Source organism: Empidonax traillii, unplaced genomic scaffold, assembly GCF_003031625.1.
Source record: "Empidonax traillii isolate 1590-97213 ecotype Southwest subspecies unplaced genomic scaffold, ASM303162v1 scaffold20:size5563877, whole genome shotgun sequence".
NCBI lineage: Eukaryota > Metazoa > Chordata > Aves > Passeriformes > Tyrannidae > Empidonax > Empidonax traillii.
Window position 1 is genome coordinate 3830086 of NW_020955213.1, and position 17971 is coordinate 3848056.

At 46.5% G+C, this 17971-nt stretch overlaps 1 protein-coding gene across 5 annotated transcripts in view; it reads right to left on the minus strand.

Annotated features, from left to right (window-relative positions):
• The window catches only part of MBNL3 (muscleblind like splicing regulator 3), an 86690-nt gene that overhangs the window by 18955 nt on the left and 49764 nt on the right, over positions 1-17971 (minus strand). For all 5 annotated transcript variants that reach the window (XR_003572966.1, XR_003572965.1, XM_027899339.1 and 2 more), the window contains exon 2: positions 7653-7817. Coding sequence is in view for 3 of the 5 variants with exons in the window: in XM_027899317.1 (XP_027755118.1) it covers positions 7653-7817 (165 nt within the window). In the remaining 2 variants the exon portion in view is untranslated. The remainder of the gene's footprint in view (positions 1-7652; positions 7818-17971) is intronic.

Consider the following 17971-nt stretch of genomic DNA (forward strand, 5'->3'; position numbering starts at 1 on the left):
GTTTGTGAGACTTTAAAGCACCAGATCCAAGGTACATTTGGGAATTAAACTAATTCCAGTTGATGAAAAATTCCCCCTGCCCCCCACTGAAGACCAGAGCTTGCATAGCAGCACTCCTGCTCCTCTAGCAGGGGCTCAAGCTGCTCCCAGTGGAAGCAGCCTGAGACTTGCAACTATTTTTATTTTCCCTCCTGTCACCTGCTCCACTGTGAGCTCTGGGTTCCCAGTTAAAGCTGCTCACATTTGTGGGTGTACATGATGCCAACCTTGGGAGCTACAGTCTCTACTTGGCAATAAATACACATGTGCTTACGCAATGGCCTGGGGCAATTTTTTGGCCACACACATCACTCCCTCTTTGCTTTTAATTTGGTATTTCTGGTCCTGTGGGCTTCTAAAGGAAACCGGACATGGACAGTGTGCTCCTCAACAGCGTCTTGATCCCAATACTTTCATACTTGGCTTGTTGTGATGTAGAAGAAGTGGAGTGCACAGCAACACCAGCCAAACTGCCCTAACACAGCTTTAGCTAAACGATGCCCCTTTCTAAGGTCAGTGACAGAAGCAGCTCCTGAGCTGGTGGCAAATGGAATGACAGGTCACTGCCAGAAAACGTCCCACTTTCTTCTCCTGAGTGAGGAGACATGGCCTCCTGCATCATTGGTGCCAGATGCTTTAAGTGTAGCAGAACTAAATAATTCTCTCTCTGGGAGCGATTTACAATTTTCTTTCTTTTGAGCCCAAGTCAAGCACTGCTTCAGCTGTTGGGAGACTTTAGCCATTAAATCTAGAGACCCTCCAATCCACAGCCCTTTATTAAATAATTTTCTTCTCTCTTTCAATTCTCTGCGGCTCCCAGACATTTTTCACCTTTTCCTGCTATAAAAGCTCTTTAGGATTTTCAAATGCTGTGACTCCTTGAACACTTTAGTGAGAAGGCAGCATCCATTAGACTGTTTTCTTTTGTGTGAGCACCAGTAATTACAGTGGTATCTGCTGAACTTCTGTCACCATTCACACTGCAAATGCTATTTTAAGGAGCTTCTCTAGCTTGGCCTGTCTGCACAGGGTTACACTGGGGCCTGAAACGTTGTCAGCACTTGTTTTATGTACCCATAGTAGCCCAAACTTACCAGTATATGTGCCTTGCACAAATTTACCATATGCTTCTCAGCACCTAATACAGCAGGAGTATCCTGACTGTGCAGGCGTGACACAAACATTGCTCAAAAATTTCAGGAGATCCTTTGCAGCAGGCTTCTCCTGCCTGGGCTCACACACAACCAGCAGCCAGCCCAAAGACCTCCTGGTTTCTGAGACAAAGGGGAGATGTTCTTCCCTCTTCCCACTGCTGAAGCAGAGGGTGCCAGGGCAGACTGGCAGCTTGCAATGCCTCACATTGAGTGAATTCACCAGAAACCGGTGGGAAGGGGTGAGAAACATTCACTAAGAGATAATACAGCAGCCTCTCCACCAAAGCCACAACTAACTGTGAAGCTGGTCCTGCTCCCTGAAACACAATCCCCATCTCCAAGGCCACTCCTCAAAAGCAGCCCCTCTCCTCACTGGGAGCAATCAGCAAGAGCCAGTGGATCCGAACTGAACCCAAGTCAAAGCAAGCAGAGAAAAGAGGTCCACGAGGGAACAACAGGGGAGTACAATCTACTTGCAATCCTGAAGACCTGCAGAGGGGCATGTGAAGGAGCAGTATGTGTTTTTATTGGTGCCGCTGTTTGTTCACCCATTTCCGTGCCCTGACATCTGCTGCCGCATTCCCAAGGTTTCACAACTGCTCCTTCTGCCCGCCCGCACCATGTGCCTGCTTCTCCGATTGGAAGTGACAGTTCTGCTCCACACCCTGCCCGCGGGCAGGGGACTCACACTCGGCAGCCAAGCGGGTGTGCAGCCAGAGAACAAGCAGACCTCACTCAACACATTAAACCTAGAAGCACTGGGGTTTTAAGTCTGGAGAGTGCTAAGCACTCTGGAAACTGCTCCTTTGTGAGCTGGCACCAGGGAGCTCTGTATTTATTGTGGCTGATGAGGGGAAAAGATGGGCTGTGCTCATTGCCAGACCCGGCTGCCTGTCTTGGATTGGGAAATCCAGTCTGGCTCATGCATCAGTACCAGTAATAAGGATGCTGCCAGCCAATTCTCTCCTCTACGTCTGTGCAGGTCTCCCATGTCCTGAGGGAATTCGAGCAAATTTCTGCCTTGCAGCCAGAACCCAACTGTAATTTTTACTCCAAACAGTACTGCTCTCCTCAATGTTTCTTGGGTCCACCTCTTGCGATTGCTGTGCTGGTTTTGCCTGCGATACAGTTAAGTTTCTCCATGGTAGCTGGTATGGGTCTGTTTGGGATTTGTGCTGGAATCAGTCTTGATAATTCTGGAGTGTTTTTGTTACTTCGCTTATGGAGAGTCAGGGGTTTTCTGCCTCTCACCCCACCCACCAGCGAGTTGACTGCAACAGGAGCTGGGAAGGGACAGAGCTGGGACAGCTGACCCCAAGTGACCCAAGGGATATCCCAGAACATATGGCATCGTGTTCAGCTTGTAAGGCTGGGGAAGAAGGAAGTAGGGACATTTGGAGTAATGGCATTTGTCTCCCCAAGTCATCGTTATACATGATGGAGCCCTGCTCTCCTGGGGAAGGCTGAACACCTGCCTGCCCTTGGGAAGTGGTGAATGAATTCCCTGGTTTGCTTTGCTTCTGTGTGCAGCTTTTGCTTTACCCATTAAACTGTCTTTATCTCAACCCGTGAATTTTCTAATTTTTACCTTTCCCGTTCTTTCTCACATCCCACCAGGGGCTAAAACACAACTGTACACAGCCAGGAGACCTGACAGAGTAATACTGTGACTGTACACTAAAAAAACAAACTCTCAATTTCACTGCTGGCATGCTCTAGGGTAAAACAGAGGGATTGAAAGTATCACCATTTACACCTGCTGCCCTGTTTAAACCTTTTGCAAATTCATGAAATACAGGGACAGGCTTCCCTGCAAATTAACTTTTATTAACTGTAGGACACAGACACTGCCAGTAACTCCTCAGCAGAGGGAAACAGGTTACAGTGCAGCAGCAGGAGGTTCAGGCTGGTAGCAGCTCACAAGACTGGTTTACTGAGTATGAAAATCCTTGTAAGAATAATAATAGTAAAAAAAAAGCTGAAATGGCTGTTGTCAGAATACATCTCAGGGGGAGGGTTGCCAAGGACTTTGACAGCTCTGAGCTCCAATCCCAAGCATGGAAGCCATTGAGTTGACGGTGTGAGCAGAGAGAAGGCACCATCCCAGACAGGGGTATTTGTCACCACTGGTGGTGACAGAACCTGGAATAGCTGATTTTGTTAACAAACTAGAAGTTGCATTCAATTTGCCTAGCAGAAATTGTGCTAAAACTAGAGAAGAAACACAGAGTGGGTGTGAAGAGGAAGGCAGAGGAGCGGCTGGTGTTTTGTCAAACACAAGCGCCGTCTCAGCCAGGAAGTGTTGATTCTGAGCTACCTCAGACCCTAAAAAGGGAAAGCCTGAAAATGAGAGACCTACTGTAAATATGGAGGTGTTGATGGCCTGAAGGAGAGGAGACAGGTCATTGCTAAGCAGCTATGCATGGAGAGCACACAAAAAACAATGGCAGCTTACAGTCTGGTGATAAAAATGATGATAAAGAAGCTTGTACTGACAAGATTGAAGACCCTGATATTGAAAACATAATTAATGCTCTAAGAAAAAACAAAAACTTGTGTTCCCCTCCAATGTAACTGCACGGGGCTGGCTGCAAAAATACCCTCCCCTGTGAAGGCTGAGCATGCTGGAATGAATCCGAACAGACAAAAATCCAGCTACCTACCACCACAGATGCTCATTTCCCCAATCAGACTGCAAAGACACGCTCTTAGCTCAAAGGATCTCTCATTTGTGGGCTGCTCTAGTGTAAAAGACAGGAGTTAACACCCAACAGCACTGTCTCTTGGCAGATACCAGCTCCTGGGTGGGCCAGGGCATGTGTTTATTCATTCCTAGTGTGCCTTTGACTAGAGGCTGAGATATAGATCAGATTTTTGCTGCATGGAACAAATACCTGTGCAAAGCACCTGTTGAAATCAGCTCCAGCACTTGTTCCAAGCATCGCTGGCCAAGCAAGTTGTTCACCCTCTGCTTTAACCCCTCCATCAGCACCAAGGAGCGGCAGCAGGAACCCACTGCCCCAGGAGGGAACCAAGGGTTGGATTAAAGTCTGGGTTGTCTTCAGAGGCATGGGTGACTCAGAGCTGTCAGGATAGTCCTGGCTACAAAGACCTTGACAGGAAGAAAAGATGAAGAGCTTGAAAACAAAGAGAGAGGAAACAGCTTCCCCAGGCAGCAGCAGAGGCAGCTGCAGGGCAGGTGAGTCAACAATGCTATGCTCCATCAACAGCATGTTTGGGCACTAAGGGGGCAGCACCTGGCAAACCACTGCCCTGCTCCACCATGTCAATTAGGACCCTGTGCTAAATAACCTCCGTGGCCACCTCCTAAAGTCTGTATCACACTGCTGCAAAGGGATAAAGCAGAATGGAGTGTGCACTAGGCCCAGGGTGCAGCACTTTTTGAGCAATCTTGCATTAGTGAAACAGGGCACAAAGCGACCATAACTGAGTCACCAGACACAACATTGACCAAAATGGCTCTTCCTACCAATGCCAGAGCCCGGCCCTATCCACCTTCAACACGACTTTAAGAAGTCTAGCAGAAACAGAGGCAAAATCAGCCTAGAGAGCTTCCAGCACATATCCACCAAAACCAGCCGTCAAAGTGAATTTGGAATTTTGGAAGGCAAAACTTTTAGTAGAATCTTCCTACCTGACACCTACATGGTCCCTCCAAGGTCTCTCCCAGACAAATACACCATGCTAAGCAAACACTGTGTTCTTGCCTGACTCATTTTAAAGTGCTGCATGAAGCAGTCTGTTCAAAAATGCATCACAGGCACCCAACACACACGTGATTCTCAGCTCTACACGAACGGTGAGCAGCGACATCAGAGAGCAATCAGAAACTTCAGAGAAATTAGACCATGCCAGCAACCACTAATTCACACCTAGTAGGGTCCTCTGCGCAGCGTACAGGAGGTAGCCCTCCGGGGACATGGCTCTCTCATGAGAGCACCTTCATTAAACAGCCACCACCATCAGGGGCCTGGCTCTTGGCTCAGCAGAAAGATTGGCTCCTCCTGGACAGCAGCAGTGGTGCAAGATCTGGCAGTCAATGTTTAGACACAAGATTATAGACAGACACATTGAAGACCATTTCAGGAAGAAATGTGTCAAGTGCTGGTTTGGTTTGTTTTGGGTTTGGTGGGGGTTTTTTGTATTTGGTCTTTTTTTTTTTTTAATATGGTAGCTTTTCTGTTGAAAATGCACTTTAAAATGTCTAAGCATTCAGCTATTGTTTGGAGCTATTAAGCACGCTGTTCCAAATCCCGTCCCTGGCAAGCATCCCAATTAAGCAGGCATCTCGTTGATCAGCTTTCTGATCACATGGGATTTGTTCTGCTGCTGCATCTGATACAATACTTTCCGCTTTGAAGAATTTCTTGTGCAGCCAGAAGGAGGCCCCACCCTTCTCATTTAGAGAGAAAAAAAATTCTCAAAGCCAGCTTCCACTGACAGCATCTTCGGGCAATCAAAGGCAGTCAAAAGAGCAACCTCTTGTTTGTCCTGAAATTGGTGTGGAGCAAGTTGGGCAGCAGGAATGAGACCATGAGCTCGTTTACTCTGAGCAAAGTGTGGGAAAGCAGGAAGGGAGAGCAGTCATTGCCGAGCAAATTTCTATTTTTCTTCTTTGCCCATGTCTCCCTCATGGCACAATTTAGAAACCAGGGACCTTTCTCATCAGATAAGGTTACCTCTGAAATGAGAGCACTAACCAGACAAACCGACACATTCAGTCTCAGAGGTAATTTAAAAGGCAGGAATGAAATTCAGGAGTGTACTGGACCTGCAAGATTGCAAAGTGGGAAGGTGGGAACTTTGCAAAGAGGAAATCCCAAAGATGTTTCGAATAGCCAGCCAAAGACTGTCCACTAAGAATTCCCCACAGAGGAAAACCCCAAACAGGAAAGGTTTGCTTTTGGTACAGGACTTGGAAACCAGTGCTACTATTTTGTGGGAATTCAGGATTTCCTTCTGATGTGCACATACTTTCGAACACCACAAAAAAGAGGTGCAAAGACTACAGTAGATTAGAGCCTAAGGCACAGCACAACTAAAGACTTTTTCTGTGGCCAGTTTTCTGCCTCATTTTTCCATCTTCAAAATGGGAATAATAAACAGCATTTTCATAGCTTACATTGCAGGGCCAAGATAAAGCTGCTAATGGACGCACAGGATGGTCAGAGTGACGGTGAAGGTGAAAAAGCCCCCAAAAGACAGGAGGAATACGACACACTGAGGCAATGATCCGGTCTGGTGGCAGAGCACCATCATGGACACTGGCCACCTTTCCCTGCTGAAACACAGCTCCACCACAAGCACTTACAACAAACATCACAACAGCCTCCAACAAGGAAGAACCTTTCACCGGTCTCCGGTGAGAATAAACCAGAGACAATTGAGCTTTTCAAAGCTGGGGTGACATATTCTGAGTTCCACTCAGGCAGGGAAGCCAGGCACTGTCGGTGGGACACCAGGCTGGTTCATAGTGCACACCTTCAGGCTAGAAGAGCTTGTCCGAGCAATCCAACCAGTCCTCTCCAGCCTGTGTGGCACAGCACCCAACAATGGCACATCAAGAGCACATTGCCCCAGGAAAGATATTCAGCCCCAACTTTAAACTGAGAACTCCTAATTAACTCTCAGTGCAGCTTATTCATGTCAGCACGGAAGAGCTGCTTCAAGACCTCTGACATTTCTTAAAATATACATTGTTGACAGCCTAAAACTCAGCTGAGAAATGTCACCCCCTCTCAGATACACCAACCAGCCATCCTCTACCTGCTGTGACAGGGTTCTCCAGCCTGAAAACCTGTTTTAACTGACAGGCAAAACCAGGGACAGGCAGTGAAGGCTTCTCTGAACTACCTGCTCTGCAAACACCTGTCTCCCACAGGCTTCCCTTCCTACCTGAAGAGAGGCAAATCTTTCCTGCTCTTAATATAAAACACCATTACTGTGAAAAGCAAGTGACAGGGCTGTGACATTAGCTGGGCTGTGACAAACTCTCTGCTGGGACAACAGCAGTGAAATAGGTCTCACTCCCAGAAATAAAATGTATTAAGGTCTGGGTAGGATTCATCTTCTCCAGTTTTAGTCTACCAGTACAACATATCTAGTCCAGGCGAGTCAGCCCCATCCTCCCAGCGTAAAACAACTATCCGAAATAGGATCCACTGGCATTGAGCCACTAAGAGCTTCTGGGATGTACACTAACTTGTCAAATATGCACATGGTGGTAAGACCCTCCCACTTGATCACCTGATTCTCAATTACCAGAGGAGAGACACAGCTTGCGAGGAGATGGAGAGGCAGCATCAGACAGCCCTCTGGGGAATTCTGCCCAACCCTGTGCAGGACAGACCACTGCCTGAGCTCAAGCACAGGGCTGGGGCCTCTGTGAGCAAACAGAGAGAGCAGCATGTACCCGACAGATCCACTGCTGGAACTTACAATTGGCTGTAGCTGCGCGCCCGGGAGCATGAACTGCATCTGCTGAGCAAACATGGCTGCGGCCGTCTTCTGCTGGATCAGGTTGTTGCGTCCATTGATTTCAAGTTGTGTTTTTAAGTGTGGGGGAGGGTGGAGATATTTGCAGTTCTCTCGGGTACACCGGCCCTAAAAAACATAACAGAACAGCATTTCAGTGGATGTAACACTCAGGGCAGCCGGAGAAATTTAATTAAGGGTTGTTTGGGTTACTGGAACGACACAATCATCGAGGTGGAGGCAGCATGGTAGCTGCTGTGCCTCTTTCGTGATTCTTCTCTAACAGGTGAAGAGAAGAGCAACGTGACTTCTCCTGCAGTAACACTAAGTGAATACTATCAAGCTAAACCCAAAAATGAGGCTTCCTGATGTTAAAATGATTGTTGTAAGAAAAAATCCCAAACAATCTAATGCAAACACCAATATTTTCAGAAGCTAGTGGCAACAGTTCCAGAAACAACAACAAAAATTCCCTGTTTCCTTGAGTGGGTTGTTTTTCCCCTCCTTCCCAACACCAGACAACTCAATTAGCCCTGACAACCAGACAGCAAGAAAAAAAAAACTGTCTCCACCACTTCCCCAGCTGTGCTGGGTAAAACATTAAGAGGACATCTCTGTAAAGCAGCACCTCTGATCCATAACACACAGGTAACCCAAGATGCAGAGAACTGGCAGTCACAGGAGGAAGAACTGAAACCACTTTCCCCCTTCTTGTTTTCATTTGTCAAAAGCTATGGTATGTTGCATCACTGACTCCTTCCCCCCTGCAATAAACATAAGCACTGGAGGTGCCAGTGGCTCCTAAAGACCAAGGCACCACTAATGTGATCACTGCAAAAAACATCTGTAAACTGTGCTTTGCTTTAAAAGAATTTGCAAGCAGATGTAAGAAGATAAATATCAACAGCTTGCTGAATAAGAAAGCTAGTAACACATTTTGCCATTAAGATGAAATAATTCTTGAAAAGTAAGGATTACCCGCCCCTTTCTTTGTGTATTCCCTCCTCAAGAAACAGAGGCATACACAACACATAAAACACTTAATGTAACTTCAGCGTTATTTATAAAACTTCTACTTAAAACTGGTGAATTTTTTTTTAGGAACAAATTCTCTGGAGCTATTCAGAACGTATTAAAATAACACCAGACCCGGAGGTCACAAAGCTGTTCCATGACAGATAACTAATGGTTCCTGCAGCCAGCAAAGACACAGGACCATCCATTACCCAGCCTGTCCCAGGTACTCTCCTCAAGGGCTGGACATGGAGTTCTCAGTAATTAAGTTTGCTTTCCAAAATGGCACATCAGGTGAGCCCATGTACCTCCTCCTGTTAGCAGAAGCAGAGCTGTACAGGAACAGGCAGCAGAGCTGTAGCCCATAAAGAGGTCCATGGGGGTACAACTTTTACACACCACTGCACCCCGAGCTCAGGCAGGTGGGAACCACCTCAGATGGGCCCCTCCTGCATCCAGGATGCACCTCAGGGGATTCTTATTGTACAAACATACAGGTGGAATCACTGGACAGTCCAAGTACCACTGCACAAAGCCAACAACATGACTCACTGCAGGGGCTGGTTTTGAATCCCCTGCCAGGCTCTTGGCATGTTGGGGAAGGAGCAGGTCACTGTAGAGCAGCCTGAGACATGCAAGCTCTCCTCTGTGTGCTTTGCTCTGCCCCCTTTCCTGGTGGGGATAACAGCTTCCCTTGGGAGAGGGCTGCAGAGCTTGACTGCAGCATGAAAGGGGCTGTTTGACATGTATCATGGGAATAGGCTCCTCTCTTATCTGCTCCAAGGAGAACATAGTTAAACAAAAGGCAAATAATTAAATGCAAGAAGTGATGGGCTAGACCTACTCGGACAGGAAAAAAACACTTCCAAACTTCTGCAGCCTGCCTTTGCAGAACAAAACTCTCTGACCTGCTCCCAAAAACCCAGCTCAAAAAGAAAGGGGCTTTTTAAGGCTATTGTTTTGGCTTCTTGGCAATCCAACAGCCCCAGCAGCGAGTTAATTGCTCACAGGCCCTGTGGACGTGAATCTTCATCAAAAGACACTTTCTCACATCTGTGTGCAGTGAGGGTAAATGGCACCACGCAGCTGGCTGGTGCTCAGGCAACCCTGCACCCAGGGAATAACCACATTAATCTGGGAGGAGGAGACAGCAGCACTAGGCATGATGGGTTCATGCTCCTCATGGCATCTTTCCAGCTTCAGGGGACCAGGTCTCTCCACAGCCCTTGCCATTTCCTGGGATCCAACAAGAGCCCAGGGTTCAGCCACAGAGCATATCTGCAGCACCCAACCTCCACAGCTTCTGCGAGGCTGCTGCTGACCAGGAGCAGACCCCACAGAGCCATGGGCTGTCGAAGTCCAGGCAGCTGCTCTATTCTAGGCTCCAGCCTCCAAGGGCTTACACATCAGCCTTAGAAATTCTTCCTGGCTGTAACTTGGCACAAGTGCTTTGGGTTGGGAAAACACTAATTTCTACCAAATTTGGAAGAAATCTGTGTAGATTCTACACTGCAGGAACAGAGAAGATGAAAAAAGAACTACCATTTTTTGTAAACATTGCTTGCACAGTCATCTTCAACTTGAAAAGGACTTTGTTATTTCAAGAAAATTGTGAATATCGTTGATACCAGCAACCCCAGCTTGGTGTGAAGTTTTGTTTTACTTTTTTTCCTCAGAGCAGTTTGTTTAATTCCAACAGGGGGTTCCACAAACAGAACATTTTTACTACCAACAAAAAACCACAATACAGCACGAGGCCTTGGTCCTCCAGACAGAGCCTGTGAGCCAAAACCAGTGCCCACACAGAGCTACCCGTTTCAAGGACACATATTTGTAAGAGACAGAGCTGTGCAGATGCTGCTGCAGAGCGAAGGCTGTGAAGTGCAGCACGGCTGTCAGTCAGGCCTTCGAGGCTCCAGAAAGACTAAATGAATCACTGCTGCACTCAGATTCAAACCCACACCTTCGGCCCAGCTCCTCCTAGTCATCATTTTGATCCTGAGCATCACCAACCACTGTGTTTCAGCAGGGCGGGTTGGAAGCCACAGCTGAGTCAAGCTGCCCTCTGCAACACCACAGTAGGTTCTTCATCTCTCAGACAATGAATTTTCGGAACTGGTGATGCGACTACAAAATGTTCCCAGTTTAGACATCCAGGTATAAAACAGCTTTCAATATGTGTCACTCTATAGTGATGGGCACCACTAGTACTCCCTGAACTCCAACACTGGTAGGGGTGAGCCCTTCTTCCACATTTCCATCACAATGCCCACTGTTCTTCGTACTTCCCAGCAACACACACGCCCTTCTAGAACAACTTCAGCTCTACAAAAGCCGCCACAAGGACAAAGGAACTGCCATTTTTCACTCCTCAGTACCAGCTGCAACACAGCAGGGAAAGCAACAGGGAACTGGTAGCAAATCTGCTCTATAGACACTGGGCTGGGGACAAATAAGGACAACTCCATTTTATACCTGAGTGGCTGAGGAATGCAACAGGAGTGAGGCCCCCAAGTTTCAGATGAGCATATTTATGTACAAGCCAGTATTCCTGCAGGGACTAGCTATGGCTCCAGCACATCCAATGCTTATCACGTGGCACAAGACAGACTCTGCATGGAGACCAGCTGAGACACTCTCTAAGCTGAATGTGCACCAAAAAGCACCATCTTAGCACATGGCTGCATGTGACAAGAGGGGGCACAGTGCTCAGAGATTGATCTGTGTTGGTAAGCAGCATGCTGAGCCTACTGGGACCGGTGCAGCCATTCTCCTGTAACTGGGAGTTTGCTGCTGTTAATTCAGCTCAAGTACTGACTCCAGGGAAGGCACATTCCCACCCTGTCCCGAGTGGCACATGAGCCTGCAGCCAGGGAATCACCACCCAGTAACAGACTCTGCTGCTGGCCTTGGTAACACACTAAATATAGCTGTATTTTCTGGCTCCTTGCAAAATGGATGGAGTCTGAAGGACCATATTCATCAGCTTCTTTGCCAAATACATCCAGGAGGGAAAAGCATATGGACTGCACTTCCCAAGACTTGAAAAATGGATATTAAATATAAATCATTAAAGGATTTTATAAGAGTATCTTCTCCCCATTTCTTCCCACACACTCCCCCACCCTTACAGTAGGCTGCTGGCATGTGATTGACTCCGTGTTGCCAACTTAAGTCATGCTGTGATGGCGTATACTGTAAGTGGCTGGCATCTGACACCTGCTAACATGACAGCAGCCTGCACTGCAACAAAGCCAGATGTTTTGAGTGCAGCACTGATGGCAGCACGCTGAAATCCAGTAGGAAAACCTGGCTATCTGCTGGGCTGAGCCTTGTCATCTGCAGCCTAGCTCAGAGGGATGCAAATAAGAGCATGCTGGGTACTGCACCAGGCTGGATGAACCTACTCTAAGCACGCTGCACAAATTGTCTCCTCACTGGCTGCTCAAGTTGAACTGTGCTGCAGAATTGAGGCTTCCAACGCGAACCCAATGCTTGCACCAGTAATGCAGTTAGTTTGCTATGGTCTCTTTAATCCCAGACCCAGTGAGGGGTTCCAGACACGTGTTTCTGGTTTTAATGACTGCACTGTATGTCCTGTCAATTACCAACTGTTCTCATGTGAAAATCTTCAAGCTAATGCGGCTTTTCACACACGAGAGGCTGCAGTAGGCTTGTGCCCTGACTGTGCTGTCTTTTCCACAGACACTGATGACATGTGCAATGACTGACAGCAAAAAGAATGAAAAGAGACCAGGCAGGAAAGGATTTCCATGTTTTGCACAAAACCAGGCACCAAAACACAGCTTGTCTACATAACTTTTCTCTGCATGAAGCAGCAGATTTCCACCTCCCCAAGAGGAACCCAGTGGGGATGCACATTCAGAGATGTGCTGGCCCTGCTTACTCAGTGCCTGTCGCTCCAATGCTGAGGCATGAAACGCTCTCTGCTTTCCATCCCACTCAACACATGCACACAGAGGCCTTCTCCTAGCTGTGGATCCCCGCTCCTACCATAGCCTTGCATGGCTTTTACATTTGAAATACAACTTCCACCACCACGGTGTCTGCCCCGCATCTGGAGGGCAGGCTGCAGAACTGCCCATAAAGCATGAACTGCCCTGCAACAGTGGGAGGCAGAAAGGGCAGAGCTCAGGGCTGCATCGCTGTGTCCCTGAGCAACTGGAATGCTGGCTGGATTGAGTGGCTCATCCTGCCATCTCCAGTGCACTGCTTGGCTCATCCAGCCACCTCCAATACTGCATCACGCTCCTCTTTCTACGCAGGTAGAGAGAGCTGTGTTGCAGGAAAGGGGACAGCTCTCCATCTCACTGCTGGATCAAACGCCTTCCACTTGGCAAACAACATCAAATAGCATGGAAATAGCATGTTTTCAACTGGAAAACAAAGGAGGCTGGAGCCAACAAGTCAGCCTGATCATTAGCGAGCGTTACATCTCAAATAGGTGTTCATGCAACCCAGCTGTCACTCGCTGCAGTTCAAAGCCCAGCCCTGAACATGCCTTATCTGCAAGCTCTTTCTACAGGCCAATCAAATCTCAAAAGCTCAAATCTCAAAAATCTGCCAACTGAGTCAGTGAGAGCTGCAACCTTGCAACCTGCCTTGAACATTGACCCTGGCACAACACACCTCTGCTTAACAGCACTGCTTTTCTCCTTGCAGTGTAGGAGCAGCTCACTTTTACAGAAAGGTTTTTAAAGTGTAATTATGTAGAAAGCACTCCTTGAATGTGTTCTCACGGAAGGCTGTTAGCCCACCTACAAGCACCTAAGCAGCAGGTCTATAAGGATGTAGTGAAGTGATACATCACCCCATGGCCCACACAGATCACTTATTTTATTTGTACCTGTTACTTGTGTATTTCCCAGACACAGGACAGAGCAGTGCTGTACAGGTACACAGATTTTTTCACGTCCTGCAAATGACACTGCTGCTTTTACATCCCTGCATGGCATTTTCTTTCCTTCTAACAATGCAACATTTTGATTCACTCTCAACAAGCCTTTTCCAGAACTACCCCTGACCCAGCTATGCTGCATCCTATATCAGGCAGCTGATTCACTCAAATGCCATATTTGGTACTGCTTTTATTGAACTCGCTCCCCTTTTTACGGACTACTTTTTCAACCTGTCAAGATTATCTGCAAGTCCACATCTGGTTCTCTAAAGTGTCTGTGGTTTCTCTCAGCTCAGAGCATCCTACCAACTTAACAAGCACACTCTCTGTTCCATTATTCAAAATGGAACAGAACAAAACTGAACAGTCCTGCTAAGCACATCCTTCCAGACTGCCACTCAACTCAGTTTTCCAAGCTGTTGTGGGTAGTCACATAAAAGTTTACCCTATGCTTTGTTCCCTGTCTTGTTTGGAAGCTGATTTGCGCCACATCAAAGATTCCCAAATTCCAAAATGCCAGCACTCCATCCTCCCTCTCTGAAATAACCCATCTCAAAGGCTTTTCAGTTCTACTGCCTTTTCTGCACCTCTCCGGACAAACTGTTGGGATTCTGGAGAGCCCGTGCTCTGCACCCCTCCTGCACCAGCACCCCTGCTTGCCATTGAGCTCACAATTGTACACAACATGGGGTACAAAGAAACTGGTGGTCTGAAGTTACTTGTAACAGCAACAAAAAACATACAGCACAGCTGGTTGCTGCCATTTTTCAAATGCAGGTGTAACACCCATTTACGGAGAACCCAGAGACTGCTGTTACGGTGAGGATCCTGCTGTGAACAGATCACAGCTGAAAAGAAAAAGCAAAATGTATCTTAGTTAGCATTACCAGATGGCAATCAGCCTCCAAGGGAAGGGAAGCAATGTAGACTTTCTACCATAAAGGAGTTTCCATTTCAATGTATGTAGATAAAAAGACTAGAGTTAAGGTTAATCTGGTAGCTTCCAGGTATGGATGATAGAGACCCTGTGAAATATTTCTAGCTGGGAAAGAGTAAAGTTCATGAATACAGAATTTGCTGGAAATAGAATTCAAACAGCCCATAAAAAAGCACAAGCAACAGTTCTGCAATGTCTCTAGGATAAGCTTTGCCTAACTTTGAAACTCCCGCCTCTGGGTCCAAAGAGCCACCTCCCTGAGCCTGTGCAGACAGATGAGAAGGAAACTGCTAAGAACACCCCAGGTATTATTTTGGCCCAAATGAGCTCCCCTGCAGTTGGTAGAGAATCCTTTTCAGATTTTATGCTGTTCTGAACAATGCTCTGAGCTGTAGCAGCAGCATGTCAGCTCTGACCCAAGGCTGCTCAGGTGAACAGGGACATGTCTTTTGTAAGGGTACAGAGGACAAGAGTCAGACCTGCTTTTCCACACAGCTTCAGTGTAAAAACCAGAATAGCTATCACAAGCTCCCAGGGCTACCAACGTTTCCAGCACTCTCAAGGCAGCCCCAGCTTGTCACTGAAACAGCAACTGAATTTCATGGCTTCAATAAATGTTAGGTCAAGCCCTTTCTGAGCAAGCCTAGACTTGATTTCAACTGAAATGAGTGAACCTTGATGTTTTGCATGATTCCAAATGAAAGCAGGTGACATTTGGCAGCTATGACAAGAGTTTTAGGTCTTTTTGAACTGAGAGCTCAAAATGAAGCTCAGCGGCACATCCAAGTGCAAGACAGCACACCAAGCAGATGTGCTGTGTTTCGAAGCACTGAAGGGAGGCTGGTGCATTTTGCACAGTCCCAGCCTGCCCAATTTTCCCCTCCCTACAGCGAAGGAGCAGAGCTCGGGGGAGTCAACCAGTAACTGTAGGCGTTTTGGGCTTAAAAAATAAAGTTATATTCCTCTGCAACTTTAAAAAATCAGATCAGATAAACACAACCACTTTAGTCCAGGTAGGGTTTAGCTCCATGTCCAGTGAGTAGGAAAAATACAGAAGGAATGGGAAGCAGAGAGAACAATGCCTGGCTCTAGGACACTGGTGCTGCTCTTCGGCCTCCCTGTCTCACCTGTATGACTGCTCTGCTGGGATAATTGTGCTTTGCAGGGAGATGGAAGGAAGGACAGGAGGTAGAAAATCGTCAGCATCATTGCTGCAAACGTATTCAAGTCCAGAAGAAAAGCTGCCAACAGCCAGCTGAGCAGACTGCTGAACAAACACTGCTGAAGACCTGTAACACCTCCATCTCTTTGTCATTACGGCCTTTGTCTGTGAAAGCCAACCCCTACCACAGACACAAACCAGGCTGAAGAGGCAGTTTAGCAGCTGAACAATTTCACCAGTGTATTGAAAAAGTACAGAGCACATCATAGTGCTTCTGTCGCACCAGGGTAAGAGACAGCAATCAGATGCAAATGCTGGGAACAAACAGATGCACAGCGTGGCCAAACCCTACTGCACATGCCAGACCTTTCAAATAGCGCGTAGAAAACTGCAAAGCACTTGGACAGGGGGGTTTGCAAGATCAGATGTGCTCTGCTGGGATTCAAAACTGCTTATCTAGGACTCGCTTACAAAGTCTGTAGCCTCAAAATGCTTGTCAAGCTTGTTTTTGTTACACGGCTCAAACCAGAGCAGGAGAGAAAAACAAAGAGACAGCAGCGTTTCTATGTCCTCATCTCCCTTTTTGGTAGCACCTTAACCAGTGACAGCCACTCACAGCCACTGCCAATAACTTCAAACCACTGAACTCGGCAGGCAAATCCAGCTCAATACAGAAACAATGGCTCCTTAGCACAGAGATCAAGTATTAAAACAAGTACCATCACCCCGGCATTTTTAAATACATTTTAATTAGAAACAGGGGGGACATGCAACTACTGCATTCCAGTAGATTCTAAGCAGCCACAGGCACTAGCCTAAATTCCCAAATCTTTATTCACCTGGCAATTAGGGAAGCCGAGAGCTGCTGTGAGTGAAGTTTTACTTTTGCACATTGCTGAATACAGCAATGTTCCACTGAGTTTCCCCAGGACAGCACAAAGAGGTCGTGGCTGTCCTCCTGCTTTCATGCAGGATTTTCATTCCAAGCTGTTTATTATACTTGAAGGTTCTTACAAACTCGGAGCAGTTATTTTGTTGGGGAAAAGCCCTGTAGCTCCTTCATTATATTTTTACATCTTGACAACTCTTTCCAGCTCTGTTCTCCTGCCAAGCTCTCTTCATTGAGGCCAATGGCATGCTCTGTTATGCTCAATGAAAAAAAAAAGTGTATTGATTTTAATGTTTCTGGTTTGTGGAGCATTTTTGTTTGCTCCAAGCAATGGACGGTGTTTACCAAGTCCAAGAAATATATATTAAAAGAGTATGGCACTGTCAAAGTATATTTTTTGGTCTGTAGAGCCACAGAGCAGAAAAACATGTTTATCTGAGAGATTACTACTTCCAATAACAGCAATCTCATGCCACAAAAGAGAGGAATAAAGACTTCATCAAGCTCTTTTCTTTTGTATCCACCAATACATTTTGATTAGGCTACATTTTGTGAAACGTATCAGTCTGTTACCACCACGTACTTGAAATGAGGTTAAAACAGAAGTATCATCGATTCAGAGTTCTGAACTGAGCATTTTTAATGCATTATTCCACTACCTTCCCAGGTTCAAGAATGTTCAAAGCACAATAAAATAGGTTTCTTTAATACAATATCAAATACAAGCTCTCCGCAAGCAAAACAAGACTTTATAGACCTGACTGGCCACAGACTTGCTCAAGCAACTGATCGATAACAATTACAAAAGAAAGCTTTTAGCGTCCAGTAAACAGAGCATGTTGAGGAGCATGTTTAGCCCTGGGACCACTGCACATGCTGAGAGTAGGACCTGAGTAGGTGACATCTTGCAATGTTAATATTCTTGTGAGTTTCAATGTGGGACTATTTGTAAGTAAAAAAATCAATTCTACCTGGAACATAGAAACACTGGCATGCCATTGATTTCTGTTCTGTAATAAATTACAAAAAAAAGTCCATGCCAGTCTCTGGAACAATACTGCACAAGTACTGTATTAAAAAAACAACACAAAACCCCACAGAAAAACAAACAAAATTAAACTTTTCGTATGTCTTCCACTTTCCATCTCCCTCAATTCTGCCCCTCCAGATTGCTATTACACCTGGCCAGCTTTTGAAAATACCAAGTGCAGTTTCTCTTGTCCCTTAAACCACTTTTTCATTGCAAATCCCGTAATCCAATTCTACAACTTTCACCAGCTGAATCTGTCAAGGTCACACGGAAAGTTGATGCTTCTGACCTTCCTCTACCCACAGTATCTGTTGAATATTACAATTGCAGCAG